This window comes from Sorghum bicolor, chromosome 2, assembly GCF_000003195.3.
Source record: "Sorghum bicolor cultivar BTx623 chromosome 2, Sorghum_bicolor_NCBIv3, whole genome shotgun sequence".
Classification (NCBI taxonomy): Eukaryota; Viridiplantae; Streptophyta; class Magnoliopsida; order Poales; family Poaceae; genus Sorghum; species Sorghum bicolor.
The window spans coordinates 65,965,302-65,990,260 of record NC_012871.2 but is presented as its reverse complement, the minus strand read 5'-3'; the positions used below and the strand labels follow the sequence as shown (position 1 = coordinate 65,990,260).

The 24,959-nt window shown below is 44.2% G+C and overlaps 4 protein-coding genes across 4 annotated transcripts; 2 read left to right on the top strand and 2 right to left on the bottom strand.

Annotated features, from left to right (window-relative positions):
* LOC8066938 (E3 ubiquitin ligase BIG BROTHER-related) lies at positions 3,479-8,545 on the bottom strand. Its single transcript, XM_002460528.2, has 7 exons — positions 8,201-8,545; positions 7,745-8,111; positions 7,606-7,655; positions 6,533-6,574; positions 6,310-6,431; positions 6,125-6,233; positions 3,479-3,826 (listed from the first exon to the last, which is right to left on the bottom strand). The coding sequence occupies exons 1-7, from the start codon at positions 8,429-8,431 to the stop codon at positions 3,773-3,775; spliced, it is 975 nt and encodes a 324-aa protein (XP_002460573.1). The 5' UTR covers positions 8,432-8,545; the 3' UTR covers positions 3,479-3,772.
* Positions 10,119-12,539, top strand: LOC8066937 (rRNA-processing protein UTP23 homolog). Its single transcript, XM_002462689.2, has 5 exons — positions 10,119-10,526; positions 11,092-11,212; positions 11,338-11,613; positions 11,762-11,824; positions 12,052-12,539. The coding sequence occupies exons 1-5, from the start codon at positions 10,249-10,251 to the stop codon at positions 12,142-12,144; spliced, it is 831 nt and encodes a 276-aa protein (XP_002462734.1). The 5' UTR covers positions 10,119-10,248; the 3' UTR covers positions 12,145-12,539.
* LOC8063311 (triosephosphate isomerase, chloroplastic) lies at positions 14,444-18,301 on the top strand. The gene is made up of 9 exons (XM_002462688.2): positions 14,444-14,693; positions 14,784-14,810; positions 15,561-15,630; positions 16,286-16,409; positions 16,615-16,699; positions 16,787-16,919; positions 17,032-17,205; positions 17,458-17,540; positions 17,924-18,301. Exons 1-9 carry the CDS (start codon positions 14,532-14,534, stop codon positions 17,978-17,980), a joined length of 915 nt encoding a protein of 304 aa, XP_002462733.1. The 5' UTR covers positions 14,444-14,531; the 3' UTR covers positions 17,981-18,301.
* On the bottom strand, positions 19,682-24,181 carry LOC8063057 (transcription initiation factor IIB). Its single transcript, XM_002460527.2, has 7 exons — positions 23,618-24,181; positions 22,859-22,883; positions 21,124-21,253; positions 20,890-21,020; positions 20,731-20,819; positions 20,229-20,305; positions 19,682-20,152 (listed from the first exon to the last, which is right to left on the bottom strand). Exons 1-7 carry the CDS (start codon positions 23,968-23,970, stop codon positions 20,019-20,021), a joined length of 939 nt encoding a protein of 312 aa, XP_002460572.1. The 5' UTR covers positions 23,971-24,181; the 3' UTR covers positions 19,682-20,018.

Below are 24,959 nucleotides of genomic sequence, written 5' to 3'. Positions count from 1 at the left end.
TTCTTACTGTGTACAAGTGATGATAGCTTAGAGGTATGCAAATATTACTAAAAACTAGGCCTAACACTTAGAGATATGCAAATCTCACTAATGTTGTACTTGAATCTAAAGCAAGCAATAAAGCAGCCTCTAACTAGCCTAAATACTAACCCAAACACTTCTGCTACTTGACTAATCTTCTCTTAGTTGCATGTGATGGCGAGAGCACAGAGAAATAAATTTTAACTCAATTATAGCTCCGGCAAACCCTAGCACACTCCGAATGACCAACCATGAAGGTATATATAGTCCCAAATGAACCAACTAGTCGTTGGTCGAAAGGTTTGCCTCGGTAGTGAGCACCCAATAGCTTCGATGACTACATTGGAGAAATCTAGTGCCCTACCACGTGGACTAGCTATTCTCGATTGTTGGATGTCTCTTTATTCAGTGATTTGCCTAATGTCCGATTGTTGAATTCTAGTGCACCGTGCATGGTGTTGACCAGGGGCGGAGGACTCGGTATGGCAAGGTACCTTGAGTTTTCCCTAAAACCCTCCCCTAAATCACAGGTCGGATGCCCTGTCTAGCATGGACGAGGAGTTTGCATCTGAACACGGCACTCAAGAGGTAGAATAAGAGCCCCTTCAACTAAACGAACCAATATTTGCGCCTTGTGACTTTGGGCTGGCACCAACAGCACCTGGGCTTCAGTCAATTGGGCCAAGAGACTTACGCAACGCCATCTGCTAAGGTCGTAGCCTGATTTGATGCATACGCAGCGACACAACAATGCCAAAGCCAAATCTCTACAACACGAATTTGCAGACAGAGATCAGGTAGGAGAAAATGCCACGTAATAAATGTATCTCAACCGTAAAAATCAAAGGGTTGACATTGACATATCCAATGATTAGCGCTGGGTACCGCGTCCGCGACACGACCCTCGGCTTCTTCGCGAATGCGCTAGACGATTCAGGTATCTCGGCTCCCCCTCACGGGTGACTGGTTCCTTGTTGGTTTCCCTTGTCGTCTTGGCCCTGTACCGGTCCGGCACACAGACACGGCCAAATCAACGAAATATATGGTAGTAAGATTGAAATCTAGATCCAACGGTTCATGAAATTTACTTCAAAAATAAGGTCGAGGTACACTTTGTTAGAACTTTTCTTGGTGACATCACCGCACTTTTGCAAAAATAAAAGCTAATAACGATTTAAAAATATATTATGTTATATAAAAAATAAAAATATGTTTTATGGAGAAATAAAAATATATTATTATTTGAGACGCGTGGGAAATGAAAATGCGACCCGGTTTGATTTTGATTTCGGTTCCGGGTGGGCTTCCGGGTCGGCCCATATATACGCGGGCGGTGGGCTGTTTCGTTTCCTGGTTTCCCTACTCCATTGTCCAGGCCCACATCCGTCGCACCCGCAATCCCGAGAGTGAGGTTGGGGCTCTATCGCCGGCGACGATGACTGCTGTGCCGGCGACAAGGTCTTCAGGCATGGTCACTCGATCGCGGGCGCGGAGGGCTATTGTGCCGGTGATGGGGACTCGATCCCGGGCTGGGAGGATCACTGATCGCGACCTCCGGAGCGCATGCGCTGCGACGCTGAAGACGACGAAGAAGAAAAGCAATTCAAGGAGTACGTTCTTCAGGAACCAGTGTCTGTTCACTACATGTCTGCTGCTGCTGGGTGTCGATGAAACTTCGCTACTGCTAAATGGATGCATTTGCTTTATGCCTGTGAATCTCCCGGTCTGGTATTTGATCAACTGCTGTTTGTGTAACCGCTGTTTGTGCGCCTTGTTTAAGAAACATCTGTACAACTTTACAACTCTTTTTCAGGACTTGGGTGACGACAAGCCTATGGGTTGGAGCCACTTCACTTCTTAAGGAGACGTCGCGTTCAAAGCTTTGCTCTTTGTTCCCCAAAGGCTCCACATGATGATCTCTATGAGAGGCACTGCAACAGTAACAAGTCAAACATCAAGTTGTATGTTAGACGGGTTTTCATCTCTGATGAATGAATTTGATGACCTTCTTCTGAAGTATCTCAGTTTTTTTGAGGGCTATGTATTATTATTTCAAGAGCAAATATACAATTCTATGAACTGACATGTAGTATGCTAAATCTTACTGTGACTTTCTCTCTAGAGTATTGTTGACTCAGACACACTGCCCTTGATCCTGAATGTATCACGAAAAACGCTTCAACAGCATATATAGCAGTCTGAAGACCGTCAAGAAGAAGCTGATCCGCAAAGCTCTTGACATGATTAGGAAATTTGCTGAAGAATATCCTGATGAGTACAGCAACAAGGATGAGACAGGTAATGGAATTTTCTGCAATGAATGCAAGTCACACATTCTACATTTATTATGACTGTATTTTTTTTAAAAAAAAAAACGTCTGCAAAGCAGATGAAGAAAAAAGGTGAGATGGAGGAGAAGTGGGGCCACGATTCCAAGCTCTGGAATGAGTTTGTCAAATCAATCAAGCTGGGCATCATTGAAGAGGCAACTGACAGGAACCGCCTTGCAAAGCTTCTTAGTTTTGAAAGGTTTGTCTGATCTTACGAGTACCTGATGCAATACCTGATAGACTACGAGGGCATGCAAGAAGTTCCAGAACGTGTCCAAGGAGGGCCTGAAGCTGGGCAAGGACCTCAAGGAGTCGATCAAGGAGCTGACTCGACTGGTGGAAGGAAGTCCTGGAGAGTGAGAACGTGGACTCGGTAAAGATCAGCAACTTACTGCTCAACACCCCCCTGTGTTATCGTGACCTCCAAGTACGGGTGGAGCGCCAACATGGAGAAGATCATGCAGGTGCAGACCCTGTTGGACTCGAGCAAGAAGGCGTACATGCGTGGCAAGAGGGTGCTTGAGATCATCAAGGAGCTCTGAGACAAGGTCGCCCAGGGGCCAGGACAACGAGTTACCTGACCGGTTCTTTTTTCGTAAGAGCTTTACATGCAAACCATGGATAGGAGCAGGAAAAGATGCTAATTGATCAATGTTCGTTGATCGATGTTTGTCCATTGATGAATTGCAACCACAAGAGACCGAGGAGTTGAAGCACACGGCAAGGCTGGTGTAGCAGACGGCCCTGATGGGAAGCGGGTTCATGTAACAACGAACAACCGAGCCGGTCAGACGTAGACGTAGGAGAAGAGCCTTTTATGTTGTGCCGGGGTAAAATTAGTATGTTCTCACAGCCTTGGCCGCCGTCAGTTCAGAGCATCGTGTACTTGTGTGATACCTCCTGCTTGGTGATGACTTGATGACGCAGGGATTGCCAAAGATATTCAAGGCCTTTATTGCCCGTGTAAACTTGTACTCTAGTCTAGGTTTGGATTCCTATCGTACAATATATACCCTCCAGGGTTGATTCAATGCATCTAACTACGCACCTTCCTCTCTTCGTATTCTAAGAATAAAACATGTAAAATTAAGAAAAAAAATGCTTCATCACCAGTTAACAAGCAAATATATACGATGATCATGCGATCAGTAAAAAGAATGACTAACAATATAATATAATTGGCATATCTTATGGATCATACAACAGCCATAAGGCGTCCGAAGGGAACTGAGACCATAAGCGGCAAGGCCAATAAATCCAGTGAGCAGAGAACCAGGACAAAACTTTAGACTGACAAGAGGATTATTTCCTGATCTCCTTGCATGTATGTAAAACGTTCTGCTTTTGTTTCGACAATACAGATGCTGCAGTGTGCCGCTAGTTATTCCCATCAAGTGCCCAAGATGGCCATCTGAGAGCAGTCATGGCTCCTTGTTGCCCGAGGTTGATACTTCTGCACTGCACATAGGGCATACCTGCAAGAATCAGGGAGTGTTTTGTCACATTTTGGAGCAACGAAAACTGTTGTTTACAAGTATCCACATCATGTTGATTGGAAAACATGTTGAAATTAACTCAAGCCAGGTGGTGGCCATAATAGAATTTACTTTTCAAAGTAGGGATCGACCTGGCATGATGCCTGCAGGATCGCTGAAATATATAGAAGAATATGTATACAGCTACAACCTATTACTTTGCAAGATAAGGAAGGATCCACATAGCATAATCTGCCATAGTAGGAATGCTGAGACGGACTGACAATATGAATAGTGAATACAGCTAGCCTATAGCTAGTCATTGTGCCAGAAAGTAAGATGATAACAGGAGTCAAGCAGACCATCAAACTTGACCTGACTACAGCTGTGCAGCAATTACAGCGGTTTTGCCAGCCTCCATAGATACATAAAACATTATAACCTTTTGAAGGCACTAAGTTTTCTTGATCAACTTAAGAGTATCACAACTCAATACTGATTAAATAAAGAGAAACCAGTCACAGGCAAAGTATAGAGGTATCTTGTCTCTAAACATCATGTAAAACCTAGATAATATATCCCCAAGTGTCCATTGGTGAGCATACCAGTAAACCTGGTAATGATCTGGAAACCAGGCCACCCAGACCAATCATTTCTAAATTAGACGTCAGCCCGTTCCGCCCCACAGCATTCTTCTTTTCTCCAAAACTAACTCAACCAGACCGTATGTACAGTCCAAACTATTTATTTAAACTATGGTTCCAGACCATAGTAGAACCGTGAACAAACTGTGAACGAATGTTTCAATGGTCGTCACCACCGTGTGTCCATGTGCGGTGATGTCAGGTTCCTGGATAGGCTCTTCTGTGGCGCTTGCTAGTTGTCTGCATGTTGCTGCCGCTTCCGCTTCCTGTCCTACGACGAAGTTGAGTAACAAGCTAGCTACTGCGAACTACTACAGCGATGCAGCCCCAGCCGAGGCGGGCGCCAGCATGTGCGATTGGTGACTCAGCGACGACGTCGGCAGCAGGAAGAAGCGCAGTACTCTTTGACGTCAAGATGCAGCAGGCAGCAGAACACGTCCGCCACCAGATGCCTCCTCATGCAACTACAACGGCCGGTCAGCTCTCCTGACCGTGTCCGCCGCGGACCCTTGCAAGTCCATGTTCTTCATCAGCCAGGCCATGGACAGATACTAGCTGCCGGTACGTACGCCGGCTGGAAGGGCATCGCCCACCACACCAGCACGCCAGGCCCCGCCTGCCCCAAGCTAGCCGCAGCCACCGCACACGCCCACGTTGCTGCCGCCGCTGCCCTCTGCTCTGCCCGCTCCCTCACGCCGCCGATCATCTCCAGCACAACATGCCCGGGTCCCTATCGCCCCGCCGGCGGCCGGCGCCTTATCCGCCGCACCCGAACGCGCATATCAAAGACCAAGGGTATGGATGGGTTCGATTCACAGTTTCAGACTGCTAGGAGACTGCACTGCTTAGACTGAAGCTGATCCAAACCAATCCACAGTGACTCCTAACCCAGACCCAACCAACCCATAAGCCTGCTCAGGTCATGTGGCAGTGCCACAGTGGCACCCAAACCAAATAGGCCCAACAAAAAAACCAATCTACAAAAAACCGGTTGTGCCAAAACCATTATCAGGTTTAGATACCAGCTTCCAAGATTTGTTGATTGCTAAGCTTTCAAATCTTCTTTTTCCCCCACCACATGGTGTAACCAAATTTCATTACCACAACAACAAAATTACATGAATCCGCATGGAAACATGACGGAACGTCAGTTAACCAAAACCTCACTAGACCATGACAGAACATTGTAGGCTCCATTACGACTAGAAGGCTCACAACTTCAGTCTAATACAATGTAACGGCACCAGACATCTTGACCATGATTACAAATCTAGGGACTATGTCAAGCAAATAACAGAATATTCTTATTCAAATGTATAGATTGCTGCCCTATTACTGCAACCCTCAATACCATTGACATTCTATGTTTCATATGCAATCATTTTTTTTTTAAGAAAAAATGATGAACTAAACACAGCTGCACAACTAGAATAAGAACAACAGTTGACAAACCGGCCAACAGAAAATTCTTAAGCTTTTTATTTTGACTAGAAGTTATTACCAAACATAGTATACTATACATTCCTCCAGGTATATGTTTGTGTGACAGTCTGAGATAATTCATAGAATCACAATAGTATTTAAGGACCAACGAGTTAATGAAATGAACTTTCTAGCCATTCAATTATGTGGAGCTTATGAAGGTCCATCATACCTTATTTATTTGCAGCCACTGGTTTATGCATTCAGGATGGTATAAGTGCTTGCAGGGAAGTGCAATCAAAGATTCACCCTCCTCCAATTCCACGCGGCAAATCACACATCTATCAACAATAATGATACATCAAGACTTCATAAAGATCATTACAAAACTATAAAACTTCAATTATTTGCACATACTGCTCTGTGTTGCCATCCTGAACATCTTGCATCTTGTATGTTACTGAAGGTAAAGAAGCAAGTGTATCAGCAGAGAGACCTCTGTTTTCTGTGCCAACTACTTCACCCAATGCGACTAGCTCCTGACATCAACATGAGAACCATAACATCACATATTGATGTATGAAGCTTCAAATGAGGAGCTTGGAGAACTAAGGATAAGAGAACAAGCAATGTAACTTGCCTCATAAGAGTACTCGTCTGGATCAACCTCTTGCCATGCCTCCTGGATTTTCATAAAAGCATACAGAAATGTAAGTTGTTTATCATTCATTATAGTTGACTGATTAAAAACAAGTACAAGAGAAAATAAGACCAATATGTGAACAATGACATAAATTTCCCCTATGTAATAACAGTAGGAATAACTGGGAAATATGCCAACCATGAACCATCCCTACAAAACTGAGGACAATAGTAGTACCTGACTAGTAATCATAAAAATATGACATATGTTGCTTTTGGATTTTATTGCTAGAAGGGCAGACAATTCAAGCTTACTAAAGGAAAACCCAATCATAACTATAACAGCAAAAGTAGATATGACTCCTTATTTAGATCCTAAACTAGAAAAAATATCATTGACAGTTGAAGCCAAACAAGAAAAAATAAATGCAATCTAACTTAATAGCATTGAATCCATACTAATTTTTTATAGAACAAAAACATCATGAAGAAAATTCATGCACATATAGACAGCTCTTTAAATGGCCAAGATGTCTCCAAGACCACTTCCAAAGAGGCATTAGTCTAGTGTGGTTTTATTTACAATCAACATTTAAGCTGCAACTCACACTGCAACATCATTTCATTTTAATAAGTGAGAAATACAATTTAACTAACATATAAATGAGCAGCTGATATTCCCTTCACTAAAAAAGTCAAGGTAGACCCCTAGAATCTGTACAATCAAAATGCATCAATTTATTAGAAAGAAAAATAGTAGATGTGTTCCTGTGTTCCAGGTAGGACATAACATCAACAATCTATCAAAGGAAAGTACTATGGTATCAATAACCAACAAGTCAAAATTATTTTAGCTGAATCAATAAGCTATGGCACAAATCATGATGACTGTTATGAAACATCATGCATGTTGCATTGATCAAAGAACAACTCCATTAGTTTGCAGGCGCAGAAATTATCAAAGGTCAGACTATGGCATTTTGTTTGTTGTGAAACCATTAATTGCAAACTCAAGTGACCTTTCCTAGCAAGAAAGATAAAATTCAGCAACTAGATGAGATGAATCACAACCTGTGGATCATTCACATGGTCCTCCTCATGCTCCACATCCACTGTCCGCCCTGCAAGGGAAAGCCAAAATTACAAACCAGCGACCAACTAAATTGTGAACTGAGCTGGGGTTGGGGGGCAATGAATCATTTGTGCTCACAATCGCTGAGACCAGCGAGAGCCATAAGCCGCGCGGCGACCTCACGCTCCTCAGCATCCTGCAGCGCACGCGCATAAGCCTCATCGTCCTCAAACTCTGCGGGATCTACTTCCGGCTCCCCTTCTTCGTCCTCCTCGAACTCTTCGTCGTAGTCGCTCCCCTCGGCGCCCTCGGCCTCGCCCTCTCCCTCTCCCTCACCATCGCCCGAGGGGTGCCCGTGGTGGTGGACACGGAGGTGGTGCTCCAGTTCTTCTTCGTAATCCTCCTCTCCCTCTTCGTCGTACTCGTAGCTCCCTGCATCAGAGCTCCCGTAGTCGCTGCCCTCGCCACCGCCCCCGTTCATCCGGAGCAACATGTACGCCCGCTCCTGCACCGATCCGAAGCACGGGTTAATCGCCCGGGGGCAAGGAACCCTAGGAGCGGGCCCCGAGGCCGCGAGATCTTATCATCGCTTACCTGCTCCTGCAGGACGCGGGCGAGGGCGAGGTCAGCCTCCTCCTGGCTGAGGGCCGTGAAGGGCCGCCTGGCCGCCTCGGCCGCAGCCGCGGCCGCGGCGCCACCGTCATCCGTGGCTTCGGTCGCCGCCGCGGTAGGTGGGGGCGGATTCAGGCTAGGGTTCGACTCGGCGCTGGGCTTTTCGGGCCCGGCCCCATCCCCGCCACCTCCGCTCCCCTTCGAACCTTCCATGGCGGCGAGCGAGGTTGGAGACGGGGCGATACGAGGAAAAGGATTAGCGACTCGAGTTAAGCCCCCCAGCCCGGGAGGCGATGCCGATCCTGCGTTTTGTGTAAACTGATGGCCGATTAGCAGTGTGGGTTTCGGTTTAAACCGGAGCTGTGGTTAAGCTAATCACGCAGGGCCTCGGAACCGACTCCGGTTGCGGCTCGGTTAGGTGATAGTCTCTGACACTTTGGGCCCGAGATCTCCTGGCGCCACTCGTCAGTAAGAGAAGGGTGTTCCGTCTGTTGCTGGCTGTGCAACCAGGAATGAGTACTCCGTACGACGTCACCACGGAAACGGGTGGGTGTTCACCTACTCGGCCTGAAAGATCATGTCACCGACCTGCGGCGAATATTTTGTTTGGGCGCGTCATTCATGTGCCTATAAAAAATATTGATTTCAGAATTCTTGTTGTGAAAAGGTTAAGGACTTGTTTAGTTGCAAAAAATTTTGCAAAATGGGTACTGTAGCATTTTCGTTTGTATTTGATAAATATTGTCTAATCATGGACTAACTAGGCTTAAAAAATTTGTCTCGTCAATTCCGATCAAACTGTGCAATTAGTTTTTATTTTCGTCTATATTTAATACTCCATGTATACGTCTAAAGATTCGATGTGACGAGAAATCTGAAAAATTTTGCAATATTTTTTGGGAACTAAACAAGGTCTAAGAGCTCCGGTAGAATCTCGAACATTCTGCTGCTAGTGCCAACTTTGTAATTCGTGCCAAACTGACGGTCTGAAAAGTTATACTATAATTTATTGTGGAAAAAAAATACTGTTATCCGACAAACTAACGGACTCTGACTTTGAGGAGGGCCTTGTTTAGTTCGAAAACTGAAAAGTTTTCGGAACTGTAGCACTTTCGTTTGTTTGTGGTAAATATTGTCTAATTATAGACTAACTAAGGTCAAAAGATTCGTCTCGCGATTTACAGTCAAACTGTGTGACTAATTTTTATTTTCATCTATATTTAATGCTTCATGCATGTACCGCAAGATTCGATGTGACAGGGAATCTTGAAAACTTTTTGGATTTCGGAGTGAATTAAACAAGGCCGAGGTGTCTTGAAGGGCTCCTTTGAATTTATGACTCCTGAACTGCTCTAGCTCCTCTGATTTTCATAAAAAAACGGCTCTGCAGCAAAACGTTATAGAGCAGCTCTGTTTAGTTCCCCACTCAAAATTTTTTCATCCATCCCATCGAATTTTTGGACACATACATGGAACATTAAATATAGATAAAAAATAAACTAATTACACAGTTTGGTTGAGAATGGCGAGATGAATCTTTTAAGCATAGTTAGTCTATGATTAGCCTTAAGTACTACAGTAATCCACATGTGCTAATAACAGATTAATTATGCTTAATAGATTTTTCTTGCAGTTTCCAGATGAGCTATGTAATTTGTTTTTTTGTTACTTTCTAAAAACCTCTTCTGACATTCTTCCGATATATGCGATGTGACACTCAAAAAATTTTCATCTCTAATCTAAACAGGGCCTTAGTCTCAAAAGCCCACCAAACCTTTTGGCCTATCAGAGAAATTGTGATTGTTGGTCAGCGACATAAAGTGGGCTTTGTCATCGCTGATTCCATGGGGCCCAGTTCAGCCCAGCAAGCAGAGGAGCCGCGTGATGAACCAAAAGCCCTAGCACGGCTTTACTTTCCTGCCCGTTCACCACCGCCTCCACTCGCCGGTTCTTAACGCCGCCGCCGTCTCCTCCGTGACTCCGCCCTCCCGTCGCCGCACGCCGCTGCGGCCGCCCACCCAGTAATCAGGATGCGGGTGAAGAAGCGCTCAAAGAACCGCAAAGCGGTCAAGTTCTACACCACCTGCTTCGGCTTCCGCGAGCCGTACAAGGTCCTCATTGACGGTACCTTCGTCCACCACCTCCTCACCCAGCGCCTCCTCCCGGCCGACGAGACTCTCCGAGACCTCCTCTCGGCCTCCAGGACGCCAGCCCTCTTCACCTCCAAGTGCATCAACGCAGAGCTCAGGCGACTCGGCAAGTCACATGCCGAATCCTTCGACAACGCGCAGCTGCTCGCCACAACCAAGTAGGTTTCATTCTTTTCACAGTTCTGTCACCGTCGCAGTTGCAGCTAGTGCCATTCTTTCCTTTTTGTCAGCCCCAAACCTCCAATTGTGCTCCACCTTGACTTGTGCTCCGGCACTTGTATTGCTGTGCTGTGAGGCTCGGTGGTATTAATTTGATTTTGTCAAAGCCAAAGAAAAACCTAGAACATAGTTCAATTCAGAAATGTACATAGTTATCAAGTTCATACTTCAGAGAACCAAATTATAGTTCTTGCATGCTATCTTGGAGTCTGAGTAGCCAATTTGGTTCAATCGAATTTGGTTGTCTGGAAGTGGAACCTATGCTGCAGTTGGAATTTGGATCACTTCAGGATGCATTTTGGTAGCCGTTGTTTGGCCCAGGGCCTGTTCACTGGTTTTAGGTGTCATGACGCAACATTACAATCTAGTAGCTGGTGCGTTTAGTTTTGTGCCATTCCCGAATGTAGTCTTTCATTTCCAGCTTGAATTTTGCATATGGGACCTATATGAGCCTAATTATGATGCATTGACTCAGTGTTTTCCTGGATTTCACGGTGTTACTAGGTGTGAGCATGACAAGGTGGTCAGTGCCGTGAACTGTGTCATGTCACTGATAGGTGATAAAAATCCTGAGCATTTCTTCGTTGCCACCCAGGATCCTGGTCTTCGAGAAAAGTTACGAGAGGTATCGACGACCCTCATCTGTCGTGTGTAAACTCTGCTTCTTTCAATGAAAATCGTGTGGATCATATCTACGACCTTGTCTGGGTCGCAGCAATTTGCTCATGTACTTTGTCTGCTTCCATGTAGATTCCTGGGGTTCCTGTGATATATGGTCTGAAGAACTCCTTATTCATAGAACAACCCTCTGTGCAGCAACGCAAGTTTGCTCAATTGGATGAGGAGAAGCGTCTCAATATGGATATATCTGAATACAAGAAGTTACTGAAGGCTGCATCAGAAGGAAAAACAGCTGCCAGTGAAAATGGAAGTGACGGAGAACAACATGAGAGGCCTATCAGTTCTCTTGTAAAAAATGCTCTTGGTGTTACTGACAAAAGCAAGTTTAAAAGGAACAAAGCAAAGGTTATATCTAGAGTCATTGCCTTTTTGGTGTCTTTTGTCATGTGATGATTGACTATATTCAGTGTTTGTTATCTAGTAGGCATCAGCAGCAACTGAGTTCACTACTCTATATCTATTTCTTGTATTAAATGAAAGTATCATTATGCAGGGTCCTAACCCACTCTCCTGTAAGAAGAAGAAACCAAAGCTCCCCACAGTTATTCAAAACCAGGTATTCTTTGGTAATGTGGCACGTGCATCATATGTACCTCTCGTCATTTTGTGACATCAGGTTTTGTTCTGTCAGATCTCTGATGTATGTTCAGAGATTGAACTAAATGTAAATATAACTAAACATTTGCAACTTATTATAAGGTCCAACAGTGTTGAAACTTTGCTGTGCCTCTCGTTTTTAGTTGTATCAGGACCCAAGCACTGATGACAACATCTGCTCTGCAGGTAGCTACAGCTGATGGCGAGGCGAAGAGAAAGAGGGTTCGGAAGCGGAAGAGGGGCAAAAAAGATAACAAGCAATTGGAGAGTGCGAACTAGAATGATGGGCTTGCGTAGGAAGTTTCAGTGCTCTTGCTAGACAACCATCCTCACTCCTAAGCTAGTCAACCAACCAGGGAAGACTTCCTTTCTCCCACAGGATTCAGGATGTCATGCCATACCATGCTCGTTACATGTTGAAGATGTTTCTTACAACGTAATACTTGATTGCTTATGGTGATCGTGAATCCTGATCTCTAGAGGATGTTACTGGATACTTTTTTGTAGCAAGATGCAACATTAAATATTTCTTTGAAGCAAAAGGTTGATGCCAGTAGCTCTACCAGGCTCCTGTTTGCTTGGCTACATGCGTGATCCCATTCTTTAATTGTAAGACGTGCTTGTGGAGAAGGAAGTCATGAACTGTTTAACTGGAAGCAATTGTTCATCTCACAGCCTCTAACTGTTTGGAAGGTGTTGCCGTTGGACTCTCCCTCCAGTCCATCTAACAAGCTGAGTACCGTTATTTTTGGGCGCATTTCTATTATTCTATAGGTAAGGGGAAAGACTCTCCCGGTGTAAACCTGAGGACAATGATATTTTTCTCTGCTAATGCCATCTCGTCAAGGGCAAAAATTCCTGTTTCTACGTTTTTTTTTCTCTGAAATTGAGTGATTCTTGTGAAATTCCTATGTGATTTCTATGAAATTTCTGCATTCCAAACAGGGCCTAAGGAGCAAGAGCAACACAGGCTAATACGCATTAATGGTCTCAGTTCCATGTAGATCAAATACTACTTACACCTAAGGGCACCCGGAGTGTACAGAAACCATCGACAGACCTTAAAGACCCAGTTGACAGTCGTACGGACGACCATACACCATGGTGGCCAAAGTACAAAGGAAGCGCTTGCTTGAGCTAGAAATTCACAAAAATTAAGAAACTATTAAAACAGAGTAAAAGAAAACGAAAATAGAGACAGGTGCGCGTCCGGTATCACCGTCGTCGAGAACGAGAACCGCATGTGTTCCGGCTCCCTCCCTGGGACCCACGGTAACGGTATTACGGGAAAATGCCCCTCCAACCCCACCTGGTAGTGGTAGAGAGAGACAAGACAAACGAGGAATTACAACTTTCCAAGGGCAGGACCAGGAGGAGCTTGCGCTTGCGCGCTCGCCAGTCGCTCTCCAGCTGGGCCGGCCCTGGTATCTCCGCCCAGTCGCGGCAGCGGCGGAGCGTGGGAGGATCCGGGGCCCCTGGTTCCCTATCCCTGGGCCGATAAGGCGAGTGGTCGGCCATACAAAAAGCCGTGGCCCCGGACTCGCGCACGGGTCGCTGTCCCTTGCCTACCCCGCGCCCTAGCCCTTCCTGTTGTGCGTGTGTTTGCGCGTGTATTTTTTTATTTTATTTCTAATGCTTTTAAATTTTAATTTAAAATAGCCTCACTTCGTATTTATATTTTTATGTTTAATCTTTTTGGTCGTGCCCGTGCGCACGCTATATACATTGGCGCGACGTGATCTATCATGTTAGACGATGATTTTCACATGAAAATTTCACTCCCATTGGTGTGTCATTTGTGTTTTGTCCTGCTAACAGAAATAGCATAAGAAGACTCGACTTAAAAAATCATGTATTGGATGAAGACGATTTAACTTTTTAGTTTTGAGTTTTTCATTCGAAGTAGTTAAGATGCTCAAAAAATCATAATATAAATTTCAGCAGCATAATAAGTGCCTACAAGAATTTGTCATCATAGAAAAGTAACATCTCTATGGTGTTAAATGAAGATATTTTTTATATGAATGTTATAGCTCTATAACAAAACTTTATACATAAAAATAAATAAATGCAAAAAATTTATGTTATTTTTTGAGCATCTTAATAAATTAAAAGTAAAACTCAAAACTATAGAATTACAAATCTCATTTGAAGTTATAACATTCATAAAAAGAGTATCTTACCGTATAAGAAAACATTACTTTTTGTGGCAACAAACACCCGTATATGATTATTACATTGCTGGAAATTTATATTATTTTTTAAGTATCTTAAAGATCTCAAATAAAAAAATCAAAGTCAAAAAGTTATAGATCCAATCGAGATTTACAAGTTCTATATAAGAATTATTGACATCATATGAAAAATATATGATTTCTCTAAAGTGAAGTCTATTATCACACCAACGGAAGTGGACTATGTGAAAATCAGTAAATCACCATCCAGCGGCGCCAGCATCAAAAGTGTTAAAAAAAAGTGGGCTAATTTTTAAAACAAAATTTTAAAATAAAAAGAATTAAAAATGGAAAAAAAATCCTCCCTGTGTCCGGTGGCTGCGGCTGCGCGCATCATATTCCCACCTCGCGAACACGGCTGCTAGTCACGAGCCTCGCCTCGCCACGCCTCCTCTCCATTCTCCCCCACCAACCGCAGCAGCGAGACTGAGAATGGCCGCGGCGCCGTCGTCCCTCGCGTCCTCCCACCTCTCCCGCCTCGCCGACCTCCGCCGCGCCGCGGCGGTGGCCACTCCCGCCGTCCCACAGCAGCTTCGCATCGGCTGCTCGCGCCGCCGCGCCCAGCGCGTCGTCGCCATGGCTGGATCCGGCAAGGTGCGCCGCTGCCCCCGCTGTTTCACGACCCGTCTTTAATCTGCCCATGTGGATTCTGCTCTCATGCTCCCGCTTGACTCCCCTTTGCAGTTCTTCGTCGGAGGCAACTGGAAGTGCGTAAGTGCTCGTTCTGCTTCTCCAGCTTTACGCGCCTTTGGGATGTCAGTACTGATGATCCTGGAGACGCTGTGTAACTGTATGATTTTTTTGGCTGTTGCCGCATTGGGCATTCCAACGGGACCGGGACGAGATTTTTGTCGTCATCCATACATACATCGTGATTTACTTCGTTCATGGCCACTTCTAGAGTCCTAGAAATAGAATCGCTTGTCTGCTCTGCTGCCCAGCTTTGGCCTGCCAGCCAAAGCCGTTTTGTTCGGTATATAATTTTTTTTTCTCTGAAAGGGAGGTATATAAAAGTTGATGTTGCATCTTTCACCTTTTAGAAAACTTTTAGCTGAGAGAAGCCACGGGGGAATGCCACCAGTTCTTGCCTCCTGAGGATAGAGAGTTTTGGTGCTTTCTTGATTCTGTTTGCTAAGCTTTGAGAGGCCTGGACGGAGGAGAGACAATGTAAATTGGTGCATGCTGTGAACTTTTGAGTTGTGGTTCTTTATTAGTAATGGATCTGCAAGTTTCATCGGCCCAAAATCAAGCTTCAAATTTGTAAATTCATTTTTGGGCTTCAACTTCGGATTAACGAACATGGGTTATTTGTTTTGAAGAAAAAAAAATCTTACTTCATATACGAAGCCTCTTCACTTCATGAGCTTTTGCTAGCAACATGAAGTTATATTCCTTTGTGTATTTAGTTACTCATCTTAGAATTTGTGGTGTTGATGTCTGTTTCTTTTCCCTCTTCTTCAGAATGGAACAAAGGACTCCATTAGCAAGCTTGTTTCTGAATTGAATGCTGCTACCCTCGAAACTGATGTAGGTAAGCCTATTTGTTTCATCTTCACATATCCTAGTCTTCCTCTTTCTAGGATATTCATCTGATCTGTATTCTTATGTCTTCCTGTTTCACATAGGTTCCCATAAATTTTTTGTTAATACAGATATCTTACTGAATATTTGCATTTACTAATATATCACTTATTTTCTTTGTGTTTTGTACAAGGCTATCTATTAAAGTGCAAATCCATTGCTAATTCAATGTTTGGATAGTTGGCTCGTAGAAAGAACTGCTGGGAAAATGTTTGCTTAATGCTCCTAATGAGATTTGCTAGTGACTTTCCTGAAAACCTTTTATGTAACTGTAAGAAACTTTTAAGCATATGAGCTACCTGCATCTTGTATGAGTACCATGTGGCCTGGAAACACTTCTTCCATGTTTGTAGCAGACTCTTCCCTTGAATAGAAAGTGTGTATCTCAGGTTCTGCAAGTGCAACTATAGGAACAATTTATTTATTATTTGGCAGTATAGATGGGATTCTGCTTATGGGCTCCAAATTATAACCAGGACCTACTATCTTGGGTTTGAAACTCGTATAGTATAGAGAATTATCTAAGAAATTCTATGCCACTTTGCTGCTTGTTTCCTGCTGAATAAAGCAATGAAACTAATGTGTGGCATTATGCAATTCTGCAGATGTTGTGGTGGCACCTCCATTCATCTATATCGATCAGGTCAAGAATTCACTAACTGGTCGCATTGAGGTTTCTGCTCAGAATGTGTGGATTGGAAAAGGAGGAGCCTACACCGGAGAGATCAGGTTGGGTACACTGGACACTGGTCACCCTTTTCTTTGCTAAGTATATACATGGAGATTGCAATTAGCTGTAAAGTGGTTATAAAACCAGCAGTCTGTTGGTTTTACTGGATGGACTTTGGATAGATAGGTAACGATGGATTAGGAGCTTATTTTTCACTTCTGGCTTTGCTAATAGAACTTTTACCTTTCCCTTAAAAAATTACAGTGCAGAACAATTGGTGGACATTGGTGTTCAGTGGGTTATTCTTGGACACTCTGAGCGTAGGCATATTATTGGTGAAGATGATGAGGTGAATATTTTCTGTGCATATGCTACTGGTTTGACACTTCCAGAAACATAGTTTTTGATTGCAATATAACAAGTTGTTCAAATGCAGTTTATTGGGAAGAAGGCTGCATATGCATTGAGCCAAAATGTTAAGCTTATTGCCTGCATAGGAGAGCTCCTGGAAGAGAGGGAAGCAGGGAAAACTTTTGATGTATGTTTTACGCAGATGAAGGCTTTTGCAGGTGAAATTTCTTCATCTAAGAAATCTTTTTTATGGGCGTTCTAGAGAAGAAGTTGGGTGGCATTGATTTTGCTTGAGGTGTTGATGCATATGCAACATGTATCTGCTTGCAGATAGTATTTCAAACTGGGCCGATGTTGTAATTGCATATGAGCCTGTTTGGGCTATTGGAACTGGAAAAGTTGCTACTCCTGAGCAGGCCCAGGAAGTTCATGCCGCTGTACGCGATTGGTTGAAGACCAACGTATCACCTGAAGTTGCCTCTAGCACTCGAATAATCTATGGAGGTTAGTTTCTCATGTCATATATTCATATCACTATGTCAGGATAGTGTGCTTCTCATATTTCTTTGCCATTAAATTTGATAATGGAAAGATTGAACTTGCAACCACGATTCTACTAAATTAGTATGAGAGACATTAATTCATAAGCTTAAATATCTCGGCAGATATTTCATTAAATTTTATTTCAGTGTTGTGGGGTGTTTAACATGACTTACTGGCTCTATGATGTGGCCATCCTCCTTTGCTGTGTTGCAGGTTCTGTGAATGCAGCCAATTGTGCAGAGCTAGCAAAGAAAGAAGATATTGATGGTTTTCTTGTTGGCGGTGCCTCCTTGAAGGTATGACAAGTTAACCTCAGATCTTTGTACATAATCTCCTTTGTTCTGTAACCTCCATTGTCAGTGTCTGCTGTTTGTAGCTCTTAAAACTCCTCTTGCAACTTTCATTATGCATTTCCAAATCTCAGTGGTGTTTAGCAGGACTATGTATATTGATTGCTGTTCAGTAGTAGGTTTAAAATCATCTACTTGCAATGTTTTGCTGCCTTTGTTCTCAGTGGTGTTAAATAGGGCCGGTTATGTTATTTTTGATCTCTGCACTCCATATGCAGCATATAGGTTATAAAACCTTCAAGAAGCTGTCGAAAATTTTGAACCATCAGTGTACCTAGCCTGCTATATAATAATGAATGATCTGTTAACAAATTCCTTGGTTTTGGCAGGCACCGGATTTCGCCACCATTGTCAACTCAGTGACTGCCAAGAAAGTTACTGCGTGACGCGCCCTGTTAGAAATAAGTTGTCATCAGTGTGTCAGCTCATCTGCCACGCCATAAAGCCTGTGATTGTGGGAGGTGCTCCGTGTGAGAATGTGATTGTGTGCCGTCACCTCCTGGTTTTTGCTGATTTTGCAGCACGGAAACAGAAAATAATGCAAGATGTCATCATCTTTTTTTGTTCTCGTAGACCTTGTGTACGTGACGGGAGTTCAGTTGTATGTGAGCGATGTAAGTTGGGAATATTGTGTTGTGTGTCCTTTTTTGTGGAAAATAATTTGTTGACAGTCGAGGAGAATGATAAGTGTCTTTTTTTATGCCCAATACTTCAAGCACAAGTTGCCGTAGAAATGATAAGTGCCTTGATTGTGTACCGAAACTACGTGGGATCGTGCATGATCGCAGCTTGGTGAGAGAAGAGCCGATGCTGAGCCGCTCAGTCTAGAAACGATGCAAGCACACTTGGCAGTGGCAGTGACTGCCAGTGTTCTCTGTTTGTGGCCAAAGAGCAATTTGCAATGGATGGTGCGCGGCTCTGCTAGGACGACGGACAGCCATGGACGGCTTCGGCAATCCACAGGCCACAGTGCCCCCAGCGGGCGCGCCCCATGTGACCCAAAATTCCAAAACTTTACACGATTCCTCGTCACATCGAATTTTTAGATGCATGCACGAAGCATTAAATATAAATAAAAAAATAAATAATTACACAGTTTACCTGTAAATCACGAGACGAATCTTTTGAGCCTAGTTAGTCTATGGTTGGACAATGTTTTTTAAATATAAACGAAAATGCTACAATACCAAACTTCATTTTTTTTTTCATCTAAACAAGGCCTCACTTGCCGCACCTAACCCGCTGCGAATGGCAGGTGCACCGCGCACGTCCTCAGCTGCGGTGCCGCTTCGTTGTGCCGCAACCACGGAAGCACCAGCACGTCCTACCCCAGAGCAGCGGTTCTCCCAGGACCACAGCCTTTTTACCGGATGGATCCGCGAGATCCAGCGACCATACATGGCGTACGGCATGACAGGCAGCTGTTAACCTTCCCACCGCCCACGGCTGACAAAGGCTACATGAACAGAGACTTGTTTCCCGCTTGCAAAGTTAAGGACAACGATGTCCGCCCTGCAAAGCTAAGGGCAGCTAGAGCTAGTTATTGGCTAGGGCTAAAAATTTAACTAAAATTAGCTGGATTGATCAGTTAGTTAGGATTGATCAGCTATGTGGCTAAGAATGAGTTAAAAACTTAGCTAAAAATTTAGTTTGCCCCTTTCTTGGTTGAGCTAAGACTAAGATCCTGTTTGGAAATAGTTGACGGTTCCACCTAGTAAAATTTAGTAGCTAAATTTCCAAACACATTGACTAAAAGAAGCTAATATAGTTTAGTTCTATTAGTTATCCAAGAGTAGCTAAAATAATTTTAGCTAGCTAAAATTTAGTAAGGAGAACCAAACGTGCCCTAATTCTTACTAGTTCTTAAGGATCCAAACAAGTAAAATAAGACTAATTATTAGTCACTAGTCATGAGTTAGTTATTAGTCCATAGAAGCTAATTACTTGCCAGTCCTAGTCCATCCAAACATATCCTAATTTTACCTAATTTTTAGCTGACTAACAATTAGCCCTTGGTATCCAATTGCCCTTAGAATGAATTGACTTAACAATTAGCCCTTGGTACCCCAGGGCCCTTAGAATGAAGATGGATAAATGATGGTTTCTTCAGAAGATGACAAAATCCTGTTTTTAAAGTAAAATCTTGTGCTTGTCCAAGAACTGCTTGCTATCTACATTCTTTCCCAAGGGAGTATACGAAAACGACACCTTGGCTATCCCACAAATCTTCAGGTGGTAGGTGCTCTGAAAAGAAATTCGATCTGATGAGGACAACTTCTGTTCTCATTGGTCCATCCACATAAAGTTAAGCACGGCAGCGACGACACATTGCCCGGCACAGTCACAACCAGGAACAACTTCACTCACTCCTCTTTGACAAATCTAATTCCGATTTATGCAACAAAAGGGGGAAAAATAAGCTTCCTAAGGTGTGCAGAGATTCTTCAGGTCTTCTTCCTTGGCGTAGGTATTTGGGATGAGCCTTGCGGCATAGGGATATAGATCCTTGTACGAATTTCTGATGGTGCCTTCTGCCACACCAGTAGCCAAGGATATATCTGCAACAGATTCTCCAGTATTATTACCAGTATTAGTCACTGGGAAAAACACAATGGGGGCAGCAGCATTCCAAACCTTTAAGTGGCTTCTTGTCCTCTGAGAGTTGGGTTATCATATAAATGACAGCTGCTGCAATTGAGATTGGGCTCCTCCTGCACATAAGGATGAAAGTGTCAACATATCTTTTTTCTGTCATAAATGTGAAACTACAGATTCAACCAAGTAGATATGTTCATATCTAGGTGTCAAAACTCCATCGTACATGATACAAATGAAACAGTAAGTCAAATCATGGCTTGAAATAGATTTTTGTGGTGTGGTTGTGACCTGGCACATAAGCTAAACATGACTGCAATTGATTATGAGCTGTTCCTCTGATCATGCAACCATTAGGTCATTTGCCTAAAATTGGTCAAAGCTTGAATTTAAGAGTCAGTGATTCAAAAGCCACTGGCAGATCAAACAAACAAGCAACAATCTTGAAGCTAAACAGAAATTTTCATGCCACAGCAGGTCCTAACTCCAATCAAATGGAAATGGGCAATTGCTAGCATGTACAGAGTTTGTAATTCCAAACCTTATATCAAGCTCCTCTGAGCGCTGAACTGCCTCCTGGGCTGCCTTAACAGCTTGATTGTTCATCCCAAGAGTTGAGCAGAAACGCCTCTGCATTTTTTATCAGTTTATAAGCTACTAACATAAGAATTAAGGAAATTACCAACTCCGACAAACATACCAGAAAATCTCCAGCATGAATTGTTCCCATCTCCATAGATTGCCCCATCTCAACTTCCAGTTGTTTCACTATAAATTCTTTTGCTCTGCCAATTTCTTTCTTTGTGGCCCCATTAGCAACTGAACATATTTCTGCAACAGCCCAACACAAAACAAGAAAAATAGACGAACTGAGTGTTGCGTGGTTATGAATTCTAGTGTCTAGGAAGTCAGAATTTCTATGAACAATATGTACCTTTCACAGTTCTAGGCCGATCTTCTTGTCTACAAGCAATATATAGACATGCAGCTAATATGGCATCTTGATTTCTTCCCCTGATAGACTTGAGATCTTCAACTTTCTTGTAGATTTCATTTGCTCGGTCCTTGAAGAGTAAAGACCAAAACAAATAATTACTACATAGCAGTAATTTACCTGAATTAAGTTATAAGTTATTGTTCTATCGAACAAATAAAGCAGAAATATGTTCAATCACACAATGGGTATTCAGGAAAGTGTTAAACATGCAATCTATCTTCAAAAAGAGAAGAAAGGCATACAGAACATAGATCCCTACTCTTAGCATGTGTTTGGACCGTAGGAATGAGGAACGCAGGAACTGTAGAAAATGTACGAATAGGAAAGTTATGAGGATGCAAAATAGAGGAATGGAAAAAATAGGAAAGTTTTTTTTGATTTGGTACAACTTGGGCACACACAACCCACACTCCCACCACACACACACACACACACCCCTGTGTGTGTGTGTGTGTCCGTACACACGCAAAGAAAGAGAATGGGAGGCTCTCTGGCCTCCAAAGCGCGGGAAACACACAGCACCACTTAACACGCACGGGTGCGTGTCGGGTGCGTGTACCCTGCTTTCAGAAAAAAAAAAAGGTGTGACAGCGTCCCACTAGACAGCCTACCACTGGACCACAGGCCCTTTCGCAGGTGTTTGGAACGCAGGAACCAGGATACAAGAATTGGAGTATTATTGACTTATTGTTTAAAGAAAGTTGTAAATATATATATATATATTATTAAATCAGTCTAAATGACATGCGAAACTAACGTAAAAGGCAACACCTTACCCATTTCATTAAATATTTTTCTTTCAATCGTCCTTATCTATTCACTACAGAGTAAAAAGTCATAATATGCACTTTCCCCAATCTAATCACGGACCCGGCTTTCAGCTCTCCACTCCCCAACTGACTCCCCATTTTACGTGCTTCCAGTGGTTCCTAGAATGGCGGCAGCAGTGGAAGAGACAAGATCAGGATGGGACAGACAGTTTCTTGTGGCGCACTTCATCTTTTCTCCTCTCTTCGTACGCACTCTCAGACATCCGCAAAGGAAAAGAAAACCGGGGATTGGAGTGGATGTTTGGTTTCCTTTCCTTTGAAGTAGTGTTATCGTAAATTATAAACAGTCGGTCACTTGCTGTTTAGCCATTATTTGGGCTAAACAGCCACCTAAACGGGATAAATGACTGACTAAACGGAAACAGCATACCACCGTGTATTGTTCAAAAATGGTGCAAACAGGCGAACTGCCATTTAGGTGAACAGTGCTGTCAAATGAGCATCTACCTACAGTATTCCAATGGAAAGGAATTGGCTCTTCCAGTATTCCACGTGTGGTTTCCTCTGTTTTGTGATTCATACAAATTCCCCTTTGGAATTCCTCCAATCCAAATCGAGCCTTAGCATGTACACTCACTTAAATTTTTTGTGAAATATCAACATGTAATCTGATGAACTACAAATATTCCTATTAAGGGAGCATACAAAACAGAAATCATAACAGGTTTCAGTATTTTACAATAGGCCAATTATTAGGACACACCCTATCAGCACCTAAAAATGGTAGATCACAGGCTCACAGTCACAGCTAGCACTAACAAGCAAGTATAGCCATGTAGCTATATAAAAAAAATGTTGGCAGTCAACTTAACATAATGGACAGCAGCCATCAGATTCCTTACCTTGATAGTAGCCACAAGACCTAGCCTGCAGAAGACATAGTTTGTGTCAGCATACTGTTGACAGATGTTACAAAATTAAGGTAGACACAGCTAAAACCAAATTAGCTATCAACATGGCTATGAGTATTGTGCATCTATTCGCCCATAATAGAAATATGTGGCTTATATCTTTCTACTGTATTATGTATAATAAACAAATGCTGCAATCTATAATCATCCTTTGCTAACAGATCACATGCCTAAGGTATAGCCATATAGGTACTACTACATGCCATCACGATCAACTTGTCAATGCTTAATTGCAAAACATAATGATGCATAGGTGCAAGCAGCACAGCTACTCTAGCAGAACCTATTGTGTCCCAAATAAAAACCTAACCTTAGAAGTTCCTGATGAAAATAATGATATTAGATCGATTCCCATCTTATGACGAACGGAATTTCAGTAGATCCAAGGGACAATCATCCAGCACCAAACCCAGCATGAATATGCAAAGCCCTAGACGCAAATATATCAATCAGACGTTCCAAATCTAGACACCCAGAGTCATACCAATCCTGAAACCCCACATCGCATTCCTCATCTAAATCCATCGCCTCAGACCTAAAATCAGGCAGCGTGGCACACGCACAGACGAACAGGCACACGGCATATATATCCTAGAAATCAGCGCAAACTACTAGCACCGCCACATACTTTGATCGAATCGGATCGAACCTGTAACGGACGAAAGGGAGGAAAGGAGAGGAGAGGCGGACCTGTCAGCCATGTTGGCGATGGTGCGGAAGGCGAGGATGAGGGATCGGTCGGGGTTGGAGCCGCGGTTCTGCCACCTGCCGAGGGAGGAGGAGAGGAACTCGCCCTGCGCGCCGTTGGGCTTGGCGATGACGGTGGAGAGGCCGCCATCGGTGAGGAGCGGGTTGGTGGGGCCGCCGACACGGACGGGGTCGTTGTCGTTGGACTCGTTGGCGAAGGTGCGCCACTCGGAGGTCTCGTCGACGGAGTGCGCCTCGAGGACGAGGCCGCACTCGGTGCACACCGTGTCCCCCGCCGAGTGGTCGAACGCCACCTCCGTCTGCTTCTTGCAGTCGGGGCAGAAGGAGTCGCTCATCTCGCCCGACGGCCGCCTCCCCTCCCCTCCCCTCCCCTCCTTCCTTCCTTCCTCCCTCCTCCCACGCAACCGGTGCTGTGAGGCGAGGCGCGGCGCGGCGATTTGGGGGCGGGGGAGAGCGAGCGCCCACAGGAGAGGAGAGAGGTGGGGAGGGGGGGAAGGGCGAGTGGGGGAGAGAGACAGAGAGGGAGAGGCGGACGGGGCAGACCGGGAGACGGGAGGCCTGGGTTGGGCTTTTATCAGTTCGGCGAGAGTTTCGTGTTTGGTCTGCGGCGGTTTCTGTTCGCGTTCGGCGCTTGGGTCTGCCCCTGCCCGTCTGGGTCGCCGGCACGAGCAGGAGCAGGCTGCTGCTGGCCTCCCGCGGCCGCGATGCCGTGGCGTACGGGCGTGCGGCGCTCGTGATTTTGGCCTTTTGGAATGGATCAAGCCGTCCATCCGGCCACGTTTACACGTGAGACGGTAGTGTACTAGCCAGGGTTCGACCGACTTGGCTCGCTAGTCGACATTCTCGACTTGGCTTGCTAGTCGACTCTATTGCGTTGCCGCGTTGTCTTTTTGCTGGAGATGCTGACGCATTCCACCGGCGTAGAAGTTCGACGCCGCATCCGACGTTGCGCTGCAGCCGCAGCAGGCAGCGCCAGAAGTGGCAATTGGCAAAGATTTTACGACGACAGTATTCGGCTTTCAAGTGGCAAAGAGGAAGGGTGTGGGGGTATAAACCCCTATACCCTTACGGCTAGATTTGGGCCAGGAGGCTTGGCCCATTACGAGACGAGTTCAAGGCTTGATTCGACAGCTTGGAGTTTTGCGCAAGGAAACAAGATGTGGAGATCAAGCAGAATTCTAGTCGGTTAGAATAGGAATTGATATCGAATTATCCATGGCAATTGTAACCGACTAGGATTAGTTTCTAGATCTGTAACCCTGCCCTCCAGACTATATAAGGAGGGGCAAGGGACCCCCTAGGACAGATTATCTCTCAACACAAT